Source organism: Candidozyma duobushaemuli (assembly GCF_002926085.2).
Source record: "Candidozyma duobushaemuli strain B09383 chromosome Unknown A_B09383, whole genome shotgun sequence".
NCBI classification, from domain to species: Eukaryota; Fungi; Ascomycota; class Pichiomycetes; order Serinales; family Metschnikowiaceae; genus Candidozyma; species Candidozyma duobushaemuli.
The window spans coordinates 501,876-526,409 of record NW_020289901.1 but is presented as its reverse complement, the minus strand read 5'-3'; the positions used below and the strand labels follow the sequence as shown (position 1 = coordinate 526,409).

The 24,534-nt window shown below is 45.9% G+C and overlaps 9 protein-coding genes and 1 non-coding gene across 10 annotated transcripts; 5 read left to right on the top strand and 5 right to left on the bottom strand. All coding sequences in view use genetic code 12, as the record gives it.

Moving 5' to 3' along the window:
• Positions 1-61: 61 nt before the first annotated feature.
• Positions 62-6,199, top strand: EMP70 (Emp70p; the record flags this gene model as incomplete). Its single annotated transcript, XM_025478815.1, has 4 exons — positions 62-980; positions 1,875-3,162; positions 3,318-3,640; positions 4,263-6,199. The coding sequence occupies 4 exons, from the start codon at positions 62-64 to the stop codon at positions 6,197-6,199; spliced, it is 4,467 nt and encodes a 1,488-aa protein (XP_025338288.1).
• On the bottom strand, positions 1,322-1,403 carry CXQ87_000233. Its single transcript has one exon. It is a non-coding gene; the product is annotated as a tRNA-Ser (tRNA).
• A 105-nt stretch (positions 6,200-6,304) lies between the features above and the next one.
• On the bottom strand, positions 6,305-8,877 carry RGT1 (Rgt1p; the record flags this gene model as incomplete). Its single annotated transcript, XM_025478814.1, has 2 exons — positions 6,305-7,818; positions 7,989-8,877. The coding sequence occupies 2 exons, from the start codon at positions 8,875-8,877 to the stop codon at positions 6,305-6,307; spliced, it is 2,403 nt and encodes an 800-aa protein (XP_025338287.1).
• A 1,871-nt stretch (positions 8,878-10,748) lies between these two features.
• Positions 10,749-11,855, top strand: CXQ87_000230 (palmitoyltransferase; the record flags this gene model as incomplete). The annotated part of the gene is made up of 1 exon (XM_025478813.1): positions 10,749-11,855. The coding sequence occupies one exon, from the start codon at positions 10,749-10,751 to the stop codon at positions 11,853-11,855; it is 1,107 nt and encodes a 368-aa protein (XP_025338286.1).
• An 85-nt stretch (positions 11,856-11,940) lies between these two features.
• Positions 11,941-14,192, bottom strand: ARG83 (Arg83p; the record flags this gene model as incomplete). Its single annotated transcript, XM_025478812.1, has 2 exons — positions 11,941-11,988; positions 12,207-14,192. The coding sequence occupies 2 exons, from the start codon at positions 14,190-14,192 to the stop codon at positions 11,941-11,943; spliced, it is 2,034 nt and encodes a 677-aa protein (XP_025338285.1).
• A 462-nt stretch (positions 14,193-14,654) lies between these two features.
• On the top strand, positions 14,655-15,944 carry CXQ87_000228 (uncharacterized protein; the record flags this gene model as incomplete). The annotated part of the gene is made up of 1 exon (XM_025478811.1): positions 14,655-15,944. The coding sequence occupies one exon, from the start codon at positions 14,655-14,657 to the stop codon at positions 15,942-15,944; it is 1,290 nt and encodes a 429-aa protein (XP_025338284.1).
• Positions 15,945-16,096: 152 nt separating this feature from the next.
• On the top strand, positions 16,097-16,684 carry CXQ87_000227 (H(+)-transporting V0 sector ATPase subunit c''; the record flags this gene model as incomplete). The annotated part of the gene is made up of 1 exon (XM_025478810.1): positions 16,097-16,684. One exon carries the CDS (start codon positions 16,097-16,099, stop codon positions 16,682-16,684), a length of 588 nt encoding a protein of 195 aa, XP_025338283.1.
• A 115-nt stretch (positions 16,685-16,799) lies between these two features.
• Positions 16,800-19,697, bottom strand: RPN1 (proteasome regulatory particle base subunit; the record flags this gene model as incomplete). Its single annotated transcript, XM_025478809.1, has 1 exon — positions 16,800-19,697. One exon carries the CDS (start codon positions 19,695-19,697, stop codon positions 16,800-16,802), a length of 2,898 nt encoding a protein of 965 aa, XP_025338282.1.
• A 581-nt stretch (positions 19,698-20,278) lies between these two features.
• Positions 20,279-21,187, top strand: CXQ87_000225 (mRNA splicing protein; the record flags this gene model as incomplete). The annotated part of the gene is made up of 1 exon (XM_025478808.1): positions 20,279-21,187. One exon carries the CDS (start codon positions 20,279-20,281, stop codon positions 21,185-21,187), a length of 909 nt encoding a protein of 302 aa, XP_025338281.1.
• Positions 21,188-22,000: 813 nt separating this feature from the next.
• SEC6 (SNARE-binding exocyst subunit) lies at positions 22,001-24,490 on the bottom strand (the record flags this gene model as incomplete). The annotated part of the gene is made up of 1 exon (XM_025478807.1): positions 22,001-24,490. The coding sequence occupies one exon, from the start codon at positions 24,488-24,490 to the stop codon at positions 22,001-22,003; it is 2,490 nt and encodes an 829-aa protein (XP_025338280.1).
• Between the last annotated feature and the right edge of the window lie 44 nt (positions 24,491-24,534).

Genomic DNA, 24,534 nt, shown 5'->3' with positions numbered 1-24,534 from the left:
GTCTCCTAGCAATTATCCGTTCGCGATGAACTAAAAAAAGTGCCGTTTGCGCCAGTCTACAATGCTGGCGGGGATGGACCTCTTCAACAAGAAATTGGAGCTTCTCCAGCTCTACTACCCCGGCTTCTCCGCGTCTGTGCTCAGCGAAATCTTGCGTGGTTGCCATGGAGACGTTGCCCAGGCCAGAAGGCTCATTGATGGGCCTGCAAAGCTGAAGGCTCCAGTGCAGCGCACCCTTCCGGTAAAACGCAAGGCCGAGCCTGTAGCCCCAGACGCCCAGAAGCGCACCGCACAGGGCCCCTTCCACAGAACAATCACCCTCAATACGCCTGACGATGTCAGGGAGCACTTGGGTTGCTATGCCCTGCTTCATCTCAATTTTTTTCCTCAGGAGCTTGCAGACGGCTTGCTACACGAGCTTGTCGCGTCCAAAGACAAGTTCCATTCTCGGCAATTTTATCTTTTCGGAAATCTCTGCCAGCTGAACATGTTGGTGGCACCGTTTGCAGCCCGCGACAACGACTGCCCTGCCTTGGTGTACAATGGGCTCGCGGTAGGAGGCTCTGCTGGGGCTCATGAATACACACACCGCTTCGATCTGGCTGCGAAACGCTTGGAAACCTGGATGAACGAGACGGTGATCCCCGGGTCGAAACGGCTTCCTTTTCAGCGGGAAGATCGCTGGAAAGCCGGCTTTTGCGTGGCAAACATGTACGAAAAATTGAACAATCACTTGGATTGGCATCTGGACAGACTTTCCAGCATCGGTCCGCACAACTTCATAGCATCGGTGCTGCTTGGGCTGACGCGAGTTTTCAAGCTCCGATCGACCCACAACACCGGGCCGGTTTACCTGGTGCCGCTACCGCATAACAGTGTTTTCCTCATGCGGCCAGGATGCCAGGAGGAATTCAAACATACATTGGGGCCTATGGCGAAGCTGGTGCTGTTACATCCGGATGTCGGCTCGCTACGAATCAGTCTCACGTTTCGGCACTACCCGCCGATTTCATACGGAATTTGCCAAGGTGCCGGTGCGACATTCCAATGATGCTACGGCGGGCCTTCAAGAGCAAGGAGACGAGAGGGACGTACTTTTGGCTGTGTGAAAACGTTTATCAGAATAAGGATTGTGGGGCTTTTGAATGGGCGGATTTTGATAATTGGGATGGACATTTTATAGCCACTTCTCAGGAGGAAGCATCTCGGTGGCTAGCGCCTAAATGAATTGACGATTTGGAAAAAAAAGTAGTGACTGTCAAAATGGCTGCAATTTGTAAAAAGATAGCGGCCGTAATGGCTGCAATTTAGAAAAAAGTAACGACAACTGCAGGACTCGAACCTGCGCGGGCAAAGCCCAAAAGATTTCTAATCTTTCTCCTTAACCACTCGGACAAGTTGCCTTGTTGTTAGTGGTTGCTACTTAGGTAAACCATAATGCTTTGTGCAAAACTGAAATTTGGTCAAGCCTGTTGAAAGTTCGTTTGTAAGTTCAAATGAGGCGTTTGAACATTCTGGGGCGGCCCGAGTTTCCTAGACCCCGAGACGCATAATTTAGAGCTAATCTCGCCGTTCAGTAGACCAATGGATTTAAAAACGTTGTAAGCCGCTTTTTAAAACGATTTCTACTACTCTACTTCCTTTTAAATGTATACATCGGATGGTGTTGGAGATATCCTTGTTTAAAGCCAGGCTAAGCTGTCAGCTGCAGTGCGAAACATACTATCAACCCTAATCTCAACCACACCTACAACACATGAGTGTGTACCACTGCCTGAAATGTCAAACGCCATTGCGGCTTGACGACTCACTCAAAAAGCTATCAAAGGTTCAAAAAGATCTTATCATAAAGAAAGCAACGCAAACCCCGAAAGTCCCCTTGGCGTCACCCTCCAAGTACATTCCCCATGATAGACTCCAATTGTTAGAGGAAGCGCTCAGCAGCACTAGCGATGCTGCAATCTACAAAAATGGAAGTAATTTGGTGCAAGAAAAGCCGCTGTCGTACGACTCCAAGCATTCGTATGTCTACGTCTCTGATCACGAGGATGAACCTGAGGAGAGTGATAGACAAGGTTCGAAAAGCCCTGACCACGAGGAGCAGCTTCCGGATTTCTCAAGAATCAAGTCACTAGGGCTAGTGTTTGACATTTTGTCGCAAAACCAAGATGTTTCTCACCCCATGAGCTCAGAGTGTGCTCAACTACTTATCAATAACTACAAGTTCAAGTTTGATCAAAGCCAACGCGAGAAAGAGTACTATATTTCGTTTTTGAAGAAACTCAGAGAGAGGGAGAATAACTTTTCCGCAACTGCAGAGGCTGAGACAGACACGAAATTGGCGGAAACGGCCCAGGAATTAGTCCTGCTTCATGATCTAGAACGCAACAAGCTCGAAGAGCTCGAGGAGTTGGAGAAGACGTACGAGGATTTGCAAACTCAGCTAAGTGAACTAGATGAACAGCTCGAACAACTCAATTCGGAGAGCCTCAATGACGTACTTCGACTCAAAAACACACTTACCATGGATCTCACGCAGAAGCAGAGCCACCTCGACCATTCCAAAGCATTGTACCAGAAGCAGCTAGATCACCTAGACTCGCTACGCACGATCAACATCTTTAATCGCTTATTCCAAATTCTGTTTGACGGGAGCGAGCCCTGCGGCAAAATTAACGGATTTCGGCTCGGTCACAAGATACCCTGGCCAGAGATCAATGCTGCACTTGGCCAAATTGCACACCTTCTCAAGTTTCTCATGACAAGGTTGAAGGTTGATATTGATGGTTACAAGCTAGTAGCTATGGGCTCGAAATCGTACCTCGTGAAAACATCAAGACATGCGCCCGAAGAAGGCCGCAGCCAGAATTCTCCCGTTTTACAGCTACACTCGACCAACGAGTTTACTCTTGGCAAGCTTTTTAACTTCAACAAACTCGATGTGTCGATGATTGCTTTGCTAGACATTGCGAGCCAGCTTGAGGCGAAGATCACCGAGTTTGATGAGGAGTTTGAGCTCCCGTACCCAATTGCACCAAACCACGACAAGATCGGAGGAAAAAGTATCCGTGTCACGCTGAACAGCCGCTGGACGGAGGCGTGCCGGTTCTTTTTGACGGACTTGTCGTGGATGCTCACATTTGCCAGCGCGAGAGGCGAAACGTCTACATAGTAATCGCGATTTGCAGCCACCCGTCAATTTTCAACCACCACCCTTTTTCTCTCATGAATGACCCCTGGCGTTTTCTGCCGTGTAACTACGATACCTCTGAGCTCTCTGACCTATGCAACCACTTTATGGGCAACACGCTCCCAAGCACCCCTCGCAAGGTGACTCCTCAGTTGGTGCTACTCCCCTCTACTCAACCCAAGACAGCAGACCTGTCTTCCGAGAAACTCAACAATCTGATTGGCGATCCCCCTCTGCTGCCGTACCAAGTGGCATCCTTACCAATCCAGTCACATCCGGAAATCTCTATACCCAAAGTTGCAAATCTTGAGGACGTGCCTTGTGGGTTTCAGAATCGGGAACGCATACAAGACGCCGGTGCAGCGCAAGAAAAGGGGCCAATCAAAAAGAGAAAACTCAAGGAGCCTAAGCCATATATTCCTCCAGAGAGGGTGTCTCAGCGAAAAAAGAGTACCCAAGCGCCCGACAAGTGCGGACTGACAAGGGTCTGCGAGGGCAATGCAGGTACCCAACGGCCCGGGAGGAAGACGCTTTCGCCCATAAAGCCCAGCAGTATAAATATTCACAACTGCCAAAAAGCCAGCGCCAAATATGTTCTCAAGCACCTCAAAAAATATAAAATGGCGCCTGCCGATCCGCCCCAGGCGGTGCTGCCCTTTTGGCATCCGGTTGCAAAAAACACCAACCACACGTCGGGTGACAGACCGCACAGCAGCACCGGATGCAAACATCCGAACGAAAACCAAAACAACTCGTCGAGAAGCTACTACGGATGCTGGACATGCCGGGTTCGCCACATACTGTGTCCGGCGGATGGAACACCGTGTCTGACATGCCGTCGTTGTGGCTACGAGTGTGACATGGCGCCGAATCGCCCAGCCTACATCAAGGATGTCAAAAAAAAGAGCCAGCGCATTCGCTATCTTCAGGAAACGCGGCACCGGTGAGCACTCGCTGTTTTCCTGGCTCTAGCTGGTACTGCCCTCTGTCCTGCACGAAAAAATACCCTCTACACTCGCTCTCAACACGATCGATCCAGGGCGACCCTCCTTCCATCCCAGCCTACTCCGAGCTTTTCCTGCTGCTCTTTCTGCCTTTGCCATGAGATCGCACCTTTGGTCTATTCTTGTCGCCGCCTTCATGGTGGCGTGTGCTCAGGCATTCTATTTGCCGGGTGTGGCCCCGACCAACTACGCAGAGGGCGACCGCATCGAGTTGTTCGTCAACCACTTGACTCCGGCCATGACCCACTTGACGTCCACGGGCCAACGGGAAAAGACTAAAACTCAAATCTACTCCTATGATTACTACTATCCAAAGTTCAAGTTCTGCCAGCCGCCAGGTGGTCCCAAGAAGCAGCTGGAGTCCTTGGGTGCCATTCTTTTCGGCGACAGAATCTTCAATTCGCCCTTCGACATCCTGATGTTGAAGAAAGAGGAGTGCAACGTCTTGTGCAATGCAAAGTACTCGAAGACCGACGCTGCTTTCGTCAGCAGGAACATCCGTGCGGGATACAACTACAACTGGATCATAGACGGATTGCCTGCCGCCCGTAAAGCAAAGGACATACGTACCAGCACCGATTTCTACACCTCCGGCTTCCCAATTGGCCTGGTGGACGAAAGCAACAAGTCCGAGTTGTACAACCACTTCAAGATCAACATTGAATACCACAAGAGAGCTGAGGGCCAGTACAGGGTAGTCGGCGTGACCGTCGTACCATACTCCTTGGACAGAAGTAAGCTTGATTCCTCGAAAGCTTCTGCTGACGAACTATGTAACCTCAAATTGGCTCCGGTGATGGTTTCCAAGGACAGCGAGAAGACCGTGTTGTACACGTACTCCGTTGAATTCTTTGAGTCTACAACCTCTTGGGCTACCAGATGGGATAAGTACTTGCACATCTATGACCCAAAGATTCAATGGGTGTCCTTGATCAATTTCTCCTTGGTTGTGATCATATTGAGTGTCATCATGGCTCACATCTTGGTTACCACCTTGAAGAACGACATTGTCAAGTACAATGACGTGAACTTGGATGACGATGTTGCTCACGACAGTGGCTGGAAATTGGTTTACGGCGATGTTTTCAGATCTCCTCCAAACAGAATGCTCTTGTCCGTGTTAGTTGGAAGTGGTGCTCAGTTGTTCTGCATGACATTGGTAACAATCGTTTTTGCACTCTTCGGTTTGTTGTCTCCATCCAACAGAGGATCCTTGTCGACATTCATGTTCATTCTTTTCATCTTTTTCAGTATCATTTCCTCCTATGTGAGTGGTTACCTCTATAGGTTCTTTGGTGGTGAGAACTGGAAGGTGAACATGTTGATGACCCCAACCCTTGTCCCTGGCATTTTGTTTGGCTTCATCGTGTTCTTAAACTTCTTCCTCATAAACGCTGGCTCGTCAGGAGCCATTCCTGCTGGTACCATGCTCGCTATGGTGGTTATTTGGTTTGCGATTTCATTCCCCTTGTCCGTGGTGGGATCTATCCTTCAATCCAAGAGACCCACTCTTCTGGTGCCCGTTCGTACCAACCAAATTCCAAGACAAGTGCCACAACAACCATGGTACTTGAAGACTGTTCCAGGCATGATTATGTCCGGTCTTTTCCCATTCGGATCAATTGCTGTTGAATTTTACTTCATTTTCTCAAGTATTTGGTTCAACATGATTTTCTACATGTTTGGATTTTTGTTTTTCTGCTTTATCTTGATGATTATGACAACAGGTCTCATCACATTATTGTTTGTTTACTACACATTGTGCAGTGAAAATTATAAGTGGCAATGGAAGGCTTTGTTCATTGGTGGTGGATGCTCCATCTACGTTTTCCTCCACTCCTTGTTTTTCGTCAAGGGAGCATTGAAAGACTTCACTTCCATGGTTTTGTACCTTGGCTACACCGCAGTCATGTCTATCTTGGTATTCTTGGTCTGTGGCTCTGTCGGATTTATTTGTTCGTTATTCTTCGTTAGAAGAATCTACTCGCAGATTAAGATTGATTAATTGTCAGTCAGTTGTACTAAGATTACACAAATGGGCAATAAACTAGCATACATTTAGCTTTGACTTATTCATGTAAAAAGAATGAAACTATGCAAGATGTGTAGATCAGAACCAACCATCCAAATCTTCCCTGAGAATGAAGGATGAGATTGTCTCAGACACTTCACGCCTCCAAGCACCAAAGTTTCCAGCTTTGGAATTGGACGAGTCTGCTGTTGGTGGACCAGGAACATTGTTGAATTGAAGGTTATGATGATCAATCTTGCTAAGGATAAGTGTTATCGAAGTCTGGCCCAATCCACTGACATTGAGTGGTTCAGTGGACGAGGAGGACGGACTCAAACTAGTGAACTTGTTGGGATTGCTCAAAGTATTTCTCGCGTTTGTGATAGCATTAAGATTGTTGTTCACATTACTCACCAACAAGTTGTATGCGATTGAGAGGTCACTCATGATTTTCACAGACCTTGTATAAAGTTCACTGTCGGTAGCATATCTCATCAATGGATCAACAAGAAGTTTGCAAGCTTTGATGAGCTTGAATGATTGACCATAACTGAGGTTGAAGAAGGGACCAATAAGATCTGCAGCACTGGACATTGACTTGTTGTTTGAATAAATCGTAGAAATGTAGTTGTCAAAGTTTAGAAGTGATTGAGTGAGTTTCTTAAGAAGACGACTGATCTTGAGTTGAAAGTCGTAAAGTGTCTCATGTATACTATCGTCCCCGTGGTTGGGGCCAGCCGCCGGCGGATGGGTCTCAAAAAATCTCATCACTTCTAGTAAATTATCGTAAAGCTCGTACTTGTCCTTAATCAAGGACACAAAAAGGGAGGCAAAATTTGGCACCATTGAATTTGTTGGATTCGTTGGTGAAGTCTTCACAGACCATGACTCTTTATACCTAGGTTTGAGGATGGTAGATAAAACCGACTCGGCTCTCAGGCTCACCAAATCATTGATCACCACGGAGGCTTGCACATTATAGTAGAATGGCAGGTGTGTGAGCTCATTTGGCATCAAAATAGCTATGTTTTGCATAAACAACCCATAGTTGTTTGGGAGATTCAGCAGAGAACCGAAGCTGAGGCTGTAGGTGTTATCAATCATGTACAAACACATGTAGAGTCTGGGCAAATACAACTGAACATCATCCGGGTTAAGACGGGAGCTGTTAGGATCCCTCACGAGCGAGGCAAAATTCTCGAGGAGTTTGAAATCATTAAAAACTGACGCTGTCATTGCGATTCCCAAGGAATAGACGTCACCATTGATTAGAATGGTGTAGTTGACTAGCACCAATGTTGAGAAAAACACAATAAGAAGATCATCATTCACCAAAATGCCGTTGTGGTTGAATGGGTAGATTGACATTATATTCCTGAGCAATGCAATCAGACTGCTTAACGGAACATGCTGGTAATATATCAAGTTGTTGAGGGCAGTGTTGAAGAGCTCGACAACCATGGACGTGTGAGTGGATGGATCATTAAGCAAGGAATGCGTGATTCTGACGATGAGCTGTTGGGAGAACGGAAGAACAGAAAAATTTGCGTGGTACTTGGTGTAGTACAAGTTGATGTTGTGCTCCAAGGAATGGAAGGGTAAATTAGACTGCACTTCCGCGGGCCGTGGTGCCCATTATTGCTAAGATGAAATGGGGGTGATCCTGAATTTGTGTGCTGAAAAGGTGGTGGGTGGCTGGGGTGGCTGGTATTGAGGTCAAGCAGTCTATTCAACTTGCCATTCAACGACAGCATTGAGGAAACAGAATTCCTGGGTGATAGACTGGCCGAGTAAGCTCTAGATCTTGAGGAATAATAGTCATCATCAGAGTCCGAAATTGCCATATCAGAATTACCCGTTGATTTAAGCGAAGCGAACCTAGATCTAGAGCCAGCGGTCAGGATTGAGCTAATGGAGTCAACGGAAGACCGCCGCAGATTGGATGCCAGACCGTTTCGCAGGTTGGTGGAGGAATTATCCAGGCCATGTGAGTTGGCATTTGGCATTTCGTATGGAACCGTCCACAAGGGACCTCTTATCTTCTGGTCCTTCGACTCCAACGGGGCACTGCCATGGGGGCTTAGTGGAACTGAGTTCCCAGAGGGCACCTTTTGCACCGGTACCGAGAGCTTAACCGGTTGCTTCGAGGGCTGTGGACCGAGGAGTGGCGGGAGGATGATGGGGGAAGATGAGGATTTTCCGTTGGAAAATGTCAGGCGGTGCAAAAGAGGCTTTGTGGGGACCAGCAGGGACGACGACACGGAAGAAACGGATCCTGAGCGTTGTTCGGAATTGGGAGGCGAGCCTGTTGGGATCGTAGGAGCTATGGACTCGGGCCTAGAAGCATCAACGGATTTCAGTCGAGGTCTTCCCTCGAGCTTCAACACTGACGTGTGGTGTGTGTTGGGGTAACCAGAGGACTGGTCGTCCATTTTGTCAACCAAATCCCGGATGTAACCCTTGGAGGGCCCACGTTTCAAAGGAACTCTGGAGAAAGTACATGTGTCAGCGTTTTTCACACAATTGGTGCATATTTTCGTCACTTTCTGGAGCGTTTGCAGAAACTCGGCATCACAACGGATTTTCTTACGTCGACAAGCATCACAAGCCCTCGAGACTTTGGATCGCTTGCGAGGGAGGGAGTCTTTTGTGGATCTTTCTTCGTCACTCATGAGCTGTTGGTGAAGTTTGAGCGGGGGTGGGCAGACCAATAAGACGGCTGGAAATATAAAAAATTAATCTGTGGGCGGGATGTGTGGAGAGTGGTGTAGTGAATCAAAAGCCCCGATGACGACAACAAAGTGGTTGTCTTTCCAAGAATGCCGACTCAATAAGAAAATATGGGGTAGTCTGAGAAGAAAAGCGAGAGGAATTGGACGGATTTACATTTTCTCCGTTAGCGTGCACGGTGCAGGCCAGGGTTCGTAAATTATGGGGAGGGTGGAGTGGTGTAGCGCGGGGACTGCCAAGTTTCTGCAGTGCCCATGCTTAACCGATTTAGTATAGAGTGCCGGGAAGCCGTTACTGACCTGGTTTTTGTGTCTTCCGTTGTCGAGAAGCTTTTGTCATGAGATCATATTTCTAAGCAGATCGGCCGCCTATTGTGTCTAGCGGCGGCGCACCGGGACTAGAGGATCGTGGCGAGAATGCCTTGTCACGTGATTACTTTGTTTCTCCGGGGAAACTGCCCCGGGGCAGGCTCCATCGGAAGTTTTTCCTGGGTGGGACTGCCGCGCCAAAACCGACTGATGGACCTGGAAGAAGCGGAACCGTCCCGCAAAAGGAAAGGCTATTCGGAAAAACTCACCCGCCTTAAAATGCAATTGCCCTTTGAGCCGCTTGCTCACTAAGGCATTTTTTCGCTGACGCCGGAACGCTCGCATATCGCACTGGGAATTTTGTTAGTGGTGTCGGAAAAATCAGCCGGTCCATGGTGCGGCCCTACCCCATACTTTGCGACGGCTTTTTTTGGTGGGGGTGCCAGTGAGGGTTACATTTTTCCGGGACTACAACATCTGGGGCTCATGCTGGTCACGCACTGGAACCACGGCAAACACAAAAAGGCCATAAACATGGCTTATTGCGAGTGCTTGGTGACTTTTCTGGAGCAAAACGGCAAATCTCGGCACTTGTCACTCCGGCGAGCCAATAGGGGTCCGGACAAATGGGAGCAAGGCACAGTAGTTTTTTTTTTTGTTGTTTTTTTCTCCGGGTTTGAGCCTCACCCCATTTAACCGCTTCCGCATAAGTTTGACGCCAGCGGCTTAGTTGCCCCCACCTTTCAAAATGTAACACTGCTGTCCTAAGATTGCTGCTGGCAGGAATTGGCGATTGGCTGGAAGAATTATCGGAAAGTGGGCAAGCCGCCCGCGTCTGAGCGCAGGATGTAGCCTTCACTTCGGAACAACCAGATTTGGGTTCCAGAGCGGGTGGGTTGGATTTATCTTCACCTTATTTTTGCCAAGAGGGCGGAAAAGCTGATTGCCCAGTGTGAGGAAGGCCATTTCTGCTTTGGTAGCGTGATTCCGCCTGGCCCGGAATTGCTCGGAAATCAAGATAAAATCGAGACGCTTCGGACGCAATTGGGCTGTTTCACTCGCAGAGCAAAAACCGTCGGAATATTCACCTCTGCAGCAGGTGGGAACCTCTCCATGTTGCGCCGTAACCGGAAATCCTTCCGCTAATGACTGAATTTCCGAATCTCACTCTGGAGTTAGGCATCCCTGCTTATCGTAAGATGAAACTGAATCTGCCCAATACAAACAAAGTATTAGTTACCTGATGAGGCTGGCAGATTTCTTGCAAGGTCGACTGATCCGACACTACTAGCATACATCTCTGGTGCACGCCACCCAGGCCATCTACGTAGATACCCTGCAACAAACCAACACCTCCACAAAACTTTACCTTTTTAGTATTGTCAAGGTCAAAAAACCATTCATGGGTCCCTTCAGCTGACGTCCTTCATCTTCGCAAGATCAATGACACTTTTCGGTTATGCGCACTCTACATCGATTATCTACATTGATCTCTACCAACATACATGGTCCAGCTGCCGAGGTATAAGAGCTTGATCGTACCCATCGTGATAGTGATATGCCTTGCCTACTACAACTACGCCTCAGGCTACGTCGTCGCTTATAAGGAAATATACCAGCATCGCTCCAAAGCAGGCGCAATCGTCATATGGGTCTTCGAGGGCCTACTACAGATCGAGTTGCTAGTGACCTGGCTTGTCATACTAATACGTGGCCCAGGCCGCACCCCAAAAATACCCCTTTTCGACATTTACGACACCAAAGATCCAGAGCTTCTGGCAGTGCCTGACATCTTCATATGTGACGAGAATGGATACCCATACTGGTGCTCAGTATGCCACTCCATCAAGCCTAAACGCTCATTTCATATCAAGGGTCTTGACCGTTGTGTTCCACGTTTCGATCATAAGTGTATCTGGATCGGCACAAGCGTCGGAAGGGATAACATCGTACTCTTCATTCAATTCTTACTTCAGTTCGGGAGCCTATTTGTTATCGCCCTAGTGTCGGCTGCAGTCACGGCATCATCCGCCTTCGACAGAGATAATCAAAACATTCCCCATTACGTCGTCATCTTTGTCTGCTCGGTTCTTTGGCTACCGATGATCCTCGGGCTCCTCCTTCAACAGACTGCATTTGCATTTACGAATAAAACCACTATAGATGATATCCACATGAAACAGGCAAGGAAATTTAATGAATGGAAGAAAGGCGACGAAAGCTCGTTACCTGCATGTCTACGGAACCACTACCAGAGAGAGGAAACGGGTATACGTTATGTCAATTACAAAACCAAAAACTCCAGGGTCGTTGTGCCGTTTGCTGTCCTAGATCATCCCTACTCTGAGGGCTTCAAAAGGAACATCACCAGAATCGTCTATGGTGAGAGTGATGAATCACTTTTTTGGTCCGCTCTTTTTCATCTCAGCGTTCCAATGGGCCCCTTGTTAATGAAAAGGCAAGTTTCCGATATTGAAACGTATGAGGCAGCATCAGAGCCATTCAGCAAAAAGTTTATGAATCTCATTTATGAGAAAATTTCAAAAGGTGATTGCACCACTCCACTGTATATTCAGAAGGAGGTTGAGCCTATAGAATCAACCCAAGCATAGGACCACGTTCCACTCCCTTACCAAGTCCATGAATCCAATTTCCTCGCCCTCTGACCGCCGTTGCCATACTTCAAATAATATTTGCTTAGATCTCCAATAATTGTGTTTCCTGAACAAGGAGTGGCTCCAAATGCTTCGGCAACGCTGTTGCAACTTTGGGTGCTTCTGAATGTCGATATCGCAACCACAAACTAACAATGGCCAAAAGGAGGGAGAGAAAAAGAATGGAAGCTTGTTTTTTTCCAGCTCCTCTGAGATTTTGAGGAGTCTCTCCATAGATTCGATGCAAGCCTCGATATGCGATTGAGTTGAAGTTAAGGCAGTTCCGGGAATCAACCTTTTGAAATAAACTTTGAGTGCTTGGTAAACTCCCATGACATTATGATATAGTCCCTCGTGGAATAAGGAGTAGAAGGACTTCGTAGCTGTGTTCGTGATGGTGTCGTACTCATTATCATAGAGCTTCCAGTAGCTCTCCACATTCCAATTTAGAATCTTGTCCTCAGTATCGGCGCAAGCTCTAGGATAATTTCTAGGAAAGAACCCCTGCGTCTGAAACACCCTTTTATGGTTCGTAAGCTGGACCACCTCGTGTAGAAGTTGAAGTAATGACTTTGGCAAACCGTATGAGACATAAACAGATCTATCACCGATTTCTGGGCAAATTGGGCTCGAGCTTTGGTGCATAGTGCTACGTCTCAATGGCGGAGGATTATCACTGTTCGCAGGCGACTTGTGGGTGTCTGACTTCTCGTTGAAATACACCGTGAAAGAAAGAGGGTTCTTGTCATCCGATGTACCCGCAGCCGCAACCAGAATATTCTTCGGCCTTTCATTTCCCTCAAGATTGTCGCTTTCTTCACTGGTCGAGTCATACAGTTCGACGTCAGAAAGATCTTTAGACAAGTCGTAGTTCTTGTCTAGATCACGATACCTTTGTTGACGATCTTTCTCAGAGATTTCGTAGTTGAAAATTGTCACCGCTTGTGTTGAGTTGTAGAATATCTGGAGTATCTCAAAAACACTTCGGAGATATTTGTCAAGGGTAGTTAATTTTCGTTCAACTTTTCTGAGTCTGCTCTTCACCAAAAAGTCACCAATAGCAAAGATAAGTTCATAGTTTTCATAGACACCAAAAAGATCATCAAGATTGATCTGGAGAAGAAGCGCTAGCAACAAGCAGGTTTCGTAGTTGTCAATCTCGGGATACAGGGAATTGTTGTCGTATTCATCCAAATGATAGTTCAAAATGTTGATACCCAATTTGCGCATTTCGATTGCTGCCTTGAGTTCATCATCCATGAAATACTTCTTAACGTCATTATTCACATTTTTCTTTTCATATTCCAGGGACTTGCGGAATGCACTTGTTGCCAAACACATGAACATAATACCCAATCGCAAATTCTTAACAAGTAATTCCCTCGGAGTCGAGAGACTATCCTTCCTGATGTAATGCGATCGCCAGTTATTCGACAATGGGAACTCTTCGCATACAAGTTCGAAGAATATTTGCTTGATGAGAGGAAGGACGTAGGTATCCCACTGGTTTCTCTCATATATCACTCTTGTAAAGGCCATTGACGAAGCACCTAGCTGCTGTGTTACTGTGGTAAGCAAGGGGGCTATCTCAACGCCTCCTGGAGTAGCAGAAGATAGACGAAAGTATCTCAACATCACACTCACATTTGGACGCCAATCATCAGGATCGATGTTTGGGAAGAAGTTCGGATACAAGATGTGGAACATGCTTTGCTCTGAGAACTCGTATTTTGTACCTTTGATGGCCAAAGTCGTAAGCTTTGCGGAATCCAAGAGGGCATAATGCACGTAGGTATTGTCAGTTTTGGAGAAGATCGAGGTTTCTGGCTCATTCTTTTCCAGTTCGAGTCTTTCAGGATCAGCATTTTTGATGAGCTCTTCTATAGACTCAGAGCCGCTGAGTTCCATTGAGTCTGCACTTTTCCTTCCCTCCTCCAATTCTACAACGGGCGTGTCTCTCGGCGTTTTTACTGGAGTGTCCCTAGGCGTCTTGACTGGCAGAATTTGCTGGACTTTTGGGGTCTTTGGAACGGGGGCTACCACTGGAGCACCCTTACCTGAAGCCATAAAAGCTCCAAACGGACCGACAAAGAAGCCGGTCTCGTTTTCGATCTTTGTCGAAACATCATCTAATTGCGCAACCACCGCATTGAGTTTTGCGTAAGTCTCATATTGCATCAGACTAGGGAAATAGACAAGGTCAACATTACGTCGCAGCAGGAGTCTTTCCTTCACGACGGATGCCATTTTGTCCTCCTTGGACAGAACTAGCCTGTTTTCCAGGTTAACTACCATGGGAGCTGCCCAGGCCAAAACGATACTGTATCCCTTGCATTCGAGTCTAGCTCGTTTGCATCGAAGACACACCGGCCTCGTGCAATCACATTTGATCTTTCGTAGACGACATGTCCAGCATCCGTCGAAGTTTCTTGATCTTTTCTTTACGCCCCGTGATGATCTTAATGGAGCCGGTGCCGTTGGTGCCATTAACTGGCCGCCTTGTAAAGTAAATAAGAAGGTTTTCTGCTCCTGGTCAAACTGTAGAGCTTGATAAAGATTGGTTTGTGTTGAGGGTGTGAAATCTGTGGTATAGCTGTAAAAGTATGTGGTTCAAGGTCCGAGATGCGACAAGATGACGAGCCTCATACTAGCGCGGATTAATGTTTATCCTGCTACACATTGCCTAATTTGACACTCTAATAACTACCCCCTAGGCTATCCACTATTTCCGGCTAAACTCTTCATACCACAAAGTCAATGGTGCAGATGGAGCTTATGGAAGAGTTCGATCCGTCAATTCCGGTCACTCTACCCCACGAAAATGTTTATCTAATTCAGGTTGGATACAAACTCTATCGCTTCAGTGGTGCCAGCTTACTGTCAGACTCTCCGTCATACTTCACAAACTTTTTCACTAACCCACAAAATGCTGAGAAGGTGCTTTACATTGACAGAAACCCCCAGGTATTCGAGAAGATCTTCTCTCATCTACAAGGCTACCACATAGATGTTGATGATGCTCATGAATACGTATACCTATGGCTGGATAGCTACTACTTTGGCTTGCGTCGCCTTCAGAAAATTTTAGACAGTGAATTCACGTTCGCTTGTATCGGCAATCAGTCCTTCAAGATCCCAAAACAGTTGTTGGCAAGAACCAATAACTATCCTAATTACTTCCTGATCAACTTCGACAGTCTTCTCTCCGACAACAGAAAAATTATCCAGTCAAAATCAATGATAAGACCCCCTCCTCAGAGACCGCCAATGGCGTCAACCAGATCATCCAAACTTTTTGCAGATCTTTTGGAGGCTCTCAAAGGAAACGATAGTATTGTGAAGGATGATCAACATCGGCAACTTCTTCTTCGGGAATGCCGATACTATCGTTTTCTCGAGTTAGAGCAGAGATTGCTCAAACATGAATTAGTCAACAATCCTTTCACCAAAGAACAGGAGATTGTTTTAAATCTTCTTGATCTTCAGCAGCGAGGGGTGTCTAGTATATCAAAAGGTATTCACGATGAGCATGCCTTGCGGTACACGCGCCCATACATGATAAAAGAGAAGGAACGGAGTCTAATAGTGCAGGTGAACCTGGAGGCTGGTTCGACTTGTAAATTGAGTATCAATCGTGATGCTCACCTAGTCTCATTTGTCTGCACGGGTAAGTTGGCTAATCTGTTTCATTCTGTGTTTGGCTCTTTTGCCAAGGACCTACTGCTTGCACATCAAACGGAAGTCCACGGACAGGGGACTGACAAGTTCGTGATCTTCTGTGGGCTTTCTAACGCCACAACTAAACTCAATGGACAAGAACTCAAGGATGACTGGTTTTTTGACTGGTTCAAGCATCCAGATGAACCGCTGCTGAAGAAGAGGAAAGCAAGTGAAGATGGCCATATAGAGGACGAGTTGGCAGAGGTGCCATTGACAAAGTCACTTTGGAGAGTTCTAGTAAGGGGTGACAGATGCCGGTTTCATGCTGTTTCCCTCGTTGGTTATTCTAATCAAGCAGCTTTCAACAAAAGTATAGTCATGCTCTGATGCGTCAGATAAATCCATATTTCGCAGCCACTCTATCCTGGTTGATGTAGCCGCACCCGTACACCTCCACATCATTGTTCGCTCTCTTGTAGCTGGCACTTCAGTTAATCGTATTACCCACCGGCAACGTACAATTAATTAATTACAACAAGATGTTAGCGACATCCCTTGCTGCTACATCTATTCTCATTGTTGGAGGCTACTTGGTGTTCCAGGGCCAAGGCGAATCATTCAATGTGGGTGACTTTCTAGAATCGACCTCCCCATACATGTGGGCAAACTTGGGCATTGCCGCTTGCATTGGCTTCTCCGTTGTTGGCGCTGCTTGGGGTATTTTTATTACAGGTGTCTCCATCTTGGGTGCTGGTGTGAAGACTCCAAGAATCACCACGAAGAACTTGATCTCCATTATTTTCTGTGAGGTGGTCGCCATTTACGGTTTGATTATGGCTATCGTCTTTTCTGCAAAAGTGTCAAGTGTTCCCGAAACCTCGTTGTATACTCATGAGAACCTTTACACGGGATATGCATTGTTTTGGGCTGGTATGACTGTTGGTCTCTCGAACTTGTTGTGTGGTATTACAGTTGGTATCACGGGCTCCACTGCTGCGATCTCGGACGCTGCTGATTCATCTTTATTCGTCAAGATTTTGGTCATTGAGATTTTTGGCTCTGTCTTGGGTTTGTTTGGTCTTATCGTGGGCTTGATGATGGCCGGTAAAGCGCCTGAATTCAAGTAAAGGTAAAGAGACGACCTTCACGACCCAACATTTTACTTCATAGACCACTGTCATTCTACTTCAAAAATATACTTTACAGTTTCAAATGTCGTAGGGTTTATTCCCTTTCTATACCTCAGGCATCCGCTTCAACAAAGTCTGGCGACTTTTTCAAGATGACAATGCCCTCCAATGTGTGAGATAGACTAATCCATTCCTCATTATTCTCCAACTCTGCTCTTTCACCATAACTCAACAAGACTGGGGTTGCCTGCGTGACCCAACCAGTGATTGTCTTCGGCTTACCGGCTTGACCAACAACGTCAACTGCCTGACCAACTCTGACATTAACCTTGATTGGATTTAAGTCCTCGTCAACGGTAACGAGCATTCTTGGTTTGATGGCAGGAGTCAAGTAGTATAACATTTGGTGACTGGTCTCAGTTGTGGAGTCACTTAAGATGAAAGATTTTGGATCTAGCAAAGCAACCGACACTGTCAAAAGAGATGCCAAAGAGACCTTGTTCAAGATACTTCTCTCGGTGTTGAAAGGAGATAAGGTTAAGGTACCCTTACCCAAAGATAATATACCCTGAGCAATTCTCACCATGAAAAGAGAATCTGGGGACTTTGAGTAATATGAAGCCAATTGTCTCAATAATTGAGCCAATCTGGCATTGTTGGTACCAGCACCGACAAGGCCCATGGCATAGATTGCGTTTTGAGTGACCTCCAAATCTGGATCGTGAGAATAACGTGAAAGGATATCGAAGACCTTCATTTGAGGATAGGAAGCTGAGACAAGACCCATAGCCAATGGAACGGACCGGCGAATCAATGGGTTACCATAGTGCATGAGGTGAGAGAAGTGACGCAAGACCATATCCTGGCCAATATCCTCTCCCATGGCAATACATGCAAGACCCAATACAGCGAATCCCTGGAAAAGCTCGTCTTCTTCCTCATCATCCTCCTCCTCCGTTGTCAAATCAGCCTTGTCCTTGACGTCTTCCGGCTTCTCCGTTTTGACCTCTGTAGCATCTGCCATCTCAACATCGCCCGAGGCATTCTGAGAACCAGGTTCAGCGGCTGTGGTGGGAGAGTCAGTGGCGCTTGCCTCCGTTGGAAGCTCCGTTTTGCCCTCTCTCTTCAATTGATCCTCCTCGCTCTCTCCCAACTTCTTTTCCTCCTCCAAGGTATCCTTGGGGCGAGCGAAGCACATTTGCAAGAGAGATTGAATTTGCAATACGTTGCCTGTTCCGGCGTAAGCACAAACATTGACCAACACCTTCAACGTCTTATTGATAGGATGCTCGATAGCATCGATGATGTCCAAAACATCTTCAGCCATCTCCGTCTTACCCATGTACAACAAACCAAGGCCCAAAGCCATGAACCTGATGAACTTGTTGTTCAATTGCGTAAAGTCTCTTTCCAAAAGAGTTTGCAAAATTGCAGATGTGATATCGCCGTGGCAGGTGCCGACAAAGACGTGACCAAGGGCCAATGAAGCCAATGCTGATACCTCACAAGACAAGTCTGTGTCGGAGACAAGGGGCAACAACAAATTGAGAACTTCTTCGTTTGCTGATCCAGCAAAAGCGAGACCAAGACCATTGATGGCATTAGTTTGGAGTACTTTCTTTGGATCGGTGACATATTCTTGCAACAATGCCAAAGCTGCCTCGGCTTCGTCATGGATATTGGCAGAAACAACACCAGTACCCAAAAGAGCACCGGCCTTGACCTCATCTTCGGCAGAGTATGTATATCTATCCAAAGCTTGCAAACCTTCATCGATGTTCCACTGGTAGAGAGATCCCAAAGAGGCAGTTGATGAGATCATACCGGCGCCTTTCGTTTTATAAATCCAAGATTGGCTATCTTGTTCACCTGTCTGGATGAAAAGTTTGTCAGAGCCGTAACCCAAATTTAAAAACGCGTTAACAAAAGAAGCTGCCAAGTTCTGCTTGGCGGAGTCAATCTGGCCAAAACCGAAACGGGTGTTCTCTAAGTGAGATTTGTAAACATCTTCAGGAACCTTTGGGTCCAAAAGATTCAACTCTTTGACCAAGTAGGCATAATATTCTGGAAGCTTCACGTTTGAGATGATCTCCTGAACATCACCTTCCTCACCTGGGTAGTTAAAACGGTTGAACTGCTGAGACAATATAAATGCAAGCTGTTTGTGGATCAATGAGTCCTGAGTCGACTCGAACACTTGCTTGATTAATCCCTCGTCGTCCAACTTAATGGCCAAAGTCAAAGCCTGAGTTAACTGGTTGTGAGTCAAGTAAATAGAGAATGCGGTATGCAAGAAAGCTGTGTCATCTGGAGGGGCCAAGAGAGGTACACAGCTTACCATGTAAAGACATGCTCTGGCGTATGTGGAGTCGTCCAAGTATTGCGGTAACTTCTCGATGCTCTCGATTTCCAACAACAAATCCACTGCATCGGCTTCAGCGTTGTGTTTGAGGAAGAATGGAACGATTTTCAAAGACAATTGAACAATTCTGTCAATGTATGCCTGTTCCAAACCCAATTTCTCTTGGTAAGATTCGCCGATCTCTAACGCTAAGTGCCTCATATACTCATGACCCCAGTCAGCAATGGTTTCGTCAGAGGCCAATAAGCGATACTTCAAGGAGTCTTTATCGGATTCAGAATATGTCATTGCCAAAACAGACAATACATCAGCAAACTGCACCACAAGATCATTCGAGATCTTGCTTTCAGAGGAGCTCCACTTCTCATATAACTCGGTTAAAAGTGTATAGTGTGGCCTCAAGAACTTCAATGGCTTGGGGACCGCTGTCATAGATGTGGTAGACTCACGAATGAAGTTCTTCATTGTTGTAAGATACTCCGAGTAGAGGGCTTCTTTCTGGTCAGGTTCATTGAGCCTCTCGACAAGCAATTCCAAATCATCCTTCAATCTTTGGTCTTCTTCAGAAAGCTCCTCCTCTTTTGGAGGATTCTTTGGCTTTTTTTGGTCTGCCTCCGGCTTAGCGGTTTGATCGCTAGATGGAGCCATGATAAAGTTGATGTTGAATCTGGGAGTTGTCCGTCTCAAAAAAGGCCGTGGCAAACGGTGGAGTTGTGGTCACGTGATATACCAATTTTCAAACACGAAGCAGAAATTGTTTTAAACGACAATTTCCACAATGAGCAAGACCATAGAGCTTTTCTAATGATCATTTTCTACGTAGGACTTCGAAACTTCTCGTGGTTCTGGCATCTTGAGGATCGGGTTGCGACAAGACGTCCACTACTACTTGATGGAACAAGAAGCGCTCTTTTCCTAGAATTTGATGACAAGAGTATATTCTAGTATTCTTCTTTTATTCGCAATCGTTCATTCTGAAAATGTACTCTGTATTGGGCAATTTGAGCGTCTGAGAGCACAGGTATTTATATTTCGCACCTTATTTCATGAAAACATCGAAAAATTACTTTCAACGGGATTAATACAAAAATCCCTCCAGAGAATTTCTCCAGTCAGGACTTTAACTCGATGAAGATTTAGTTCAAAAAAAGACTCTTCAATTGGACTCAGGAAAAAACACGTTGGTCGAACGTTGCATATAGGCTTACCCCAAATCATCTCATCTGATCATGTCAGAGAGAAAAGCAATCAACAAATGGTATCCACCAGACTATGATCCTCTGAAAGTTCCAAAGAAGGAGAAGTCCCGCAATGCTAATAGCAACAAAGTCAGATTGATGCTACCGTTCTCCATGAAGTGCCTACAATGCAACGAGTACATATCTGCTAGAAGGAAGTTCAACGCCAGAAAGGAAACAACAAGCGAGAAATATATGGGATTTAAGATCATCAAATTCCATTTCAAATGCCCACGTTGCAGTAATAGCATCGTGTTCAGGACAGACCCTGCTCTGGCTGGATTTGCCCCTGTCGAAGGAGGTGTGAGAAACCACGAGTCTTTGGCGAAGGAGCCTAAGATCAAGCCCATGGAGACTGAAGATGAGATTCTTGCAAGACTTGAGAAGGAGGAGGAGGAGAGCAGGAAGTACAAAGAGCAACAAGAGAGACGAAAGAAGAATCCCTTCTGGCAAAAGCAAAATGAAACGAATACTGACGTTATGACTAACCTCGAAGAGAAGCTTGCGAAGCAGCAAGAAGAACAACAGATGCATGATCATCTTATGTATCTCCAGGCTAAAGCTAGTCGACTACAAGAGTCTGGTGGGCAGGAGAGACTCGTGAAAGAGGCACAAGCCAAATTGGAGGAAGAAAAAAATTCGAAGCGGGAATTAGAATCAGACGAGCCGGAAGTAAAGCCATTTGCCGTCCAATCTGGGTCCATGCAAAATGAAGCTAGGCAGCCTCAAACAGTAAGCGGCGTGATATCAGTTAAAAGACCCCGTACAATGAAGCCAGAAACGAAGTCTGTTGCTGAAAATACTGAACAAGCAGGCGAGATTACTCCAAAAAGTCAATCATCGGAAAGTCCCAAGAAAGAGCTACCGGGTATATCCGGATACGGGTCTGATTCTGACTGATGCGTGTTGCGGCATGTCATATAACTCTTTACAGCGAGATAACCGTTTCGCACTACACATGCTACCTGAGCGGCGCGGCTTGACTTATCGTACACATCCACCATCTAGCCCCTGAGGCGCCCTTGACGAATACTCTCTTGTTTTGACCAAGCATTCCATAAGCCTACCGATGATCGTGGTGACCCTGGCGATTATCGCTGCAACTGTCACAGCGACCGTGTCTTGTTCTATGTACACGTGCCTGGAACGACAGCTGACAGAACAGGTGCAACCTAAGACAGTTTGCCGCCTACTTAAAGAAGGCTCCCACATAATAGTTGCAAGTTCTAGGGGTAATCATTTATGCCGATTTGAGCCACATGCATCCTCAACAGTCGTGAATAATATTTATAAGCAGTGTGGTGTTCTCCAGGATAAGCGTACTTCCAATATAATAGCCAACTTCTACAAGAACACGGTCGGTAAGGGCGGCTTCATCGAAGTATGGCCCAATAAGGCCATCGAACCACCATCCCTTGTGCTGAGTATACTCAATCGATTTCAGCCATATGAGGAACCTTTGGATTCAACCAAGATTTTCATTTCCTCCAAGCTCTCAGGCGATGTATATGAGATTATGATCGATGGTCTAAGATATCAATGGTCGATCGAAGAGGAAGTTCTACGAACAGAAAGTGCGGAAAATGAAATTGCAATGACTCTGGACTTCACAGACCCCGAAGATATATTATTGCAGACTTACAAAAACGTAATCAAGTCTCACTTGTCGATATGCATTGGGCTATTTTTTGCAAGTCAGAAACGTCGATGATATTATTCATAAGTGAAATGACTCAAAGTTTGCACCTGTATCATCTCCTCAGTTGGCTCGAAGTTGCGCTGGATCTCCAACAATTCGTTCATAAGCTGTGGAACACGCTTTGATTCGATGTCCTTGCGACAAAGGAGGATTCCGCGGACGTACTCAACCGAACAATCAGCAAATACTGGCAAGATTTCTTGTTCCCAAAATGGTGGTATTTCCTCAAAGGGATTCTCAAATGTTGCCATATCACTCAAGAATTCAATAGCAGACAATGTCTTAACAAGAAGCATCGCATCTTTTCTGGAAAAATGCTTGTCCAACTCCCCATAAAACACTTCAACATCTCGTGAAATGGCTTCACTGAACATTTTGTATTTTTTGGTAGCGTGAGGGTCAATTTTCTTACCGTCACCATGGAGAATGTTGTTGTAGCCCACGCGAAGATAGGCTTTAATAAAATTGTCAAGCATCACAGTCAATGTGATAAAGTGTAGATCGTAGGTTCCCCACTGCTGAACAGCCGGCAAGCCGTCCTCACATATTAAGGACATCATTAGCTGCGACATACTTTTACCTTGCTCGGCTTCGTAGTCGGAGTCAACATACCAATCCTTGGTGAAAACTCTGCACAAAATAGGGATAGTGTCGTTGACAATCATGTCAGCATGAGCACGCACAACCACAGCGTTAAGATCCGTGCTTGGTAAAATTGTGCTCATTATAGCTTGCTCAATACGCTCTGTGTACAGCGAATGAACTTTGTTCATGTAATTCGGCAAGAATTTGTCTTGTAGACGATCGGAATTGATCTCGTACGTGTTTCCCAAAGCTGTTAAGTAATCTTCGAGACCAGGCTTGGAAATGGCCGTCTTTTCTTCGTCCGTCATATTCTCCAAGTCTAGTTCCTCCTCCGCATTGGCCCTGAATCTGAAAAGACGTTTTAATTTGCTTTCTTTTATTAGAAGCTTGTCATTACCATAAAGAGCCATGAAATTACCGACCTCTTGATCCACAAGCTTCGTATAGTTTTCAATCCTCTTGTTGTAGCACTGACACCAATGCTCGATAACCTCAACCAACACTTTACCATATCCTGATTTAGCAGCGACATCTGCGTGGTCTTTCAACATCTGCAAAGACGTTTTGTAGTCAGCCAAAACGTAAATATCTTTTGTCTCCTCTCTGACATAGGGATGATCGTAATCATCGAGATCTTCTATCACCTGATGGTGAGGTACGACATCTGGCTCAACAGAACGCTCGAGGAAATATGTGGTTTCATTCTTCATGAGAGTATCATTCCATTCGAACATCTTGGTGTCAATAACACGCATGTAGTCGTCAAGTACCGAGCTCTTGAGCTCGTCTCCCAAAATAGATCTTTGAGTCTTTTTGGATTTGTCACCTTCGTGCAACGTCGCCATCATTTCACTGTGGTAATTGTCGTAGTCAAGAATACGCATCAAGTCTTCAGCTGGTGGATTCGTGGCGATCATGTCCATAGTAAACTTGTGGAGGTGGTTGTAGTATGTTTTTTCGATAAAATCACCAACCGCCCAACTTTCAGGAAACATAGGACCAAAGGTCTGGATGGTGAATTCCAACTCCTCTTGGAGCCACCCAAGACTGTCATAGACATCCATCTTATCTTCGAAATGGTTGACACATCGGCTAAAGGTATCTTTGATGCTTTCTTCAAGCTTCGAATAGAAAAACTTCATGTAGTTCCTTGGCTCGCGTCTATACTCGGAATAATTGAGGGTCTTCATACCCTCTTTGCTTATGAGACCTAACCTTTCCTGCAAAGTAGCTTTGACATCCTCCTTATTTTCATACTGCAAGATCTTGATCAATTTAAAAACCAAGCTTGAGTTACCGTCTTTCGCAGCCTCCGTAGCAGTTATGCAAATTTCCTTGAGCAATTCGTCAAATAACCGAATCACCTTGCGAACAGGCTGAACAATTTTTTGAACAATCAGCTGTACATCATCAGAGAGCTGGCTGGCCTCCACTTCCATGTACTCAGCAAAATTGCGCACTTGAGTGACGTTGAAATGAATTCTGTAGATATTTACCAACTGGTACAGTATATCCTCACTAACGATGGAAAGCTCTGACTCGATCATACTGCTGATATGATCCAAGAACTTTCTAAAATTGGCGATATCAGTGTATAGATTTTGCACCTGGATCATAGTTTGATGAACAGAAGTGATATTTCTGAGGGTGTCGTACTCCGCAACGTTCGTGATAGAATCGTCGTAAATTGTATCAATCTTCTCAATGTTTCGCTTGACCAAAGAAAGTTTGTCGACGGAGTCTTGAAGTCTCGTCAAGTTGGAGAATATGAAATCAATTTGATCTTGCGTGGCTGTACTGAGTTTCATGTCAATTGAGCTTTTCTCTTTTTGAAATTGACGCCGGAGTTCATCGATCTTTTGCAAGTCGCTCTCATCTCTAAGAAGATTAGAGATTCTTGACAAAGCCGCTTCGCTCATGACAGAGTGACTTTGAGTTTCAATATGTTTCGAGAAACGGCCGA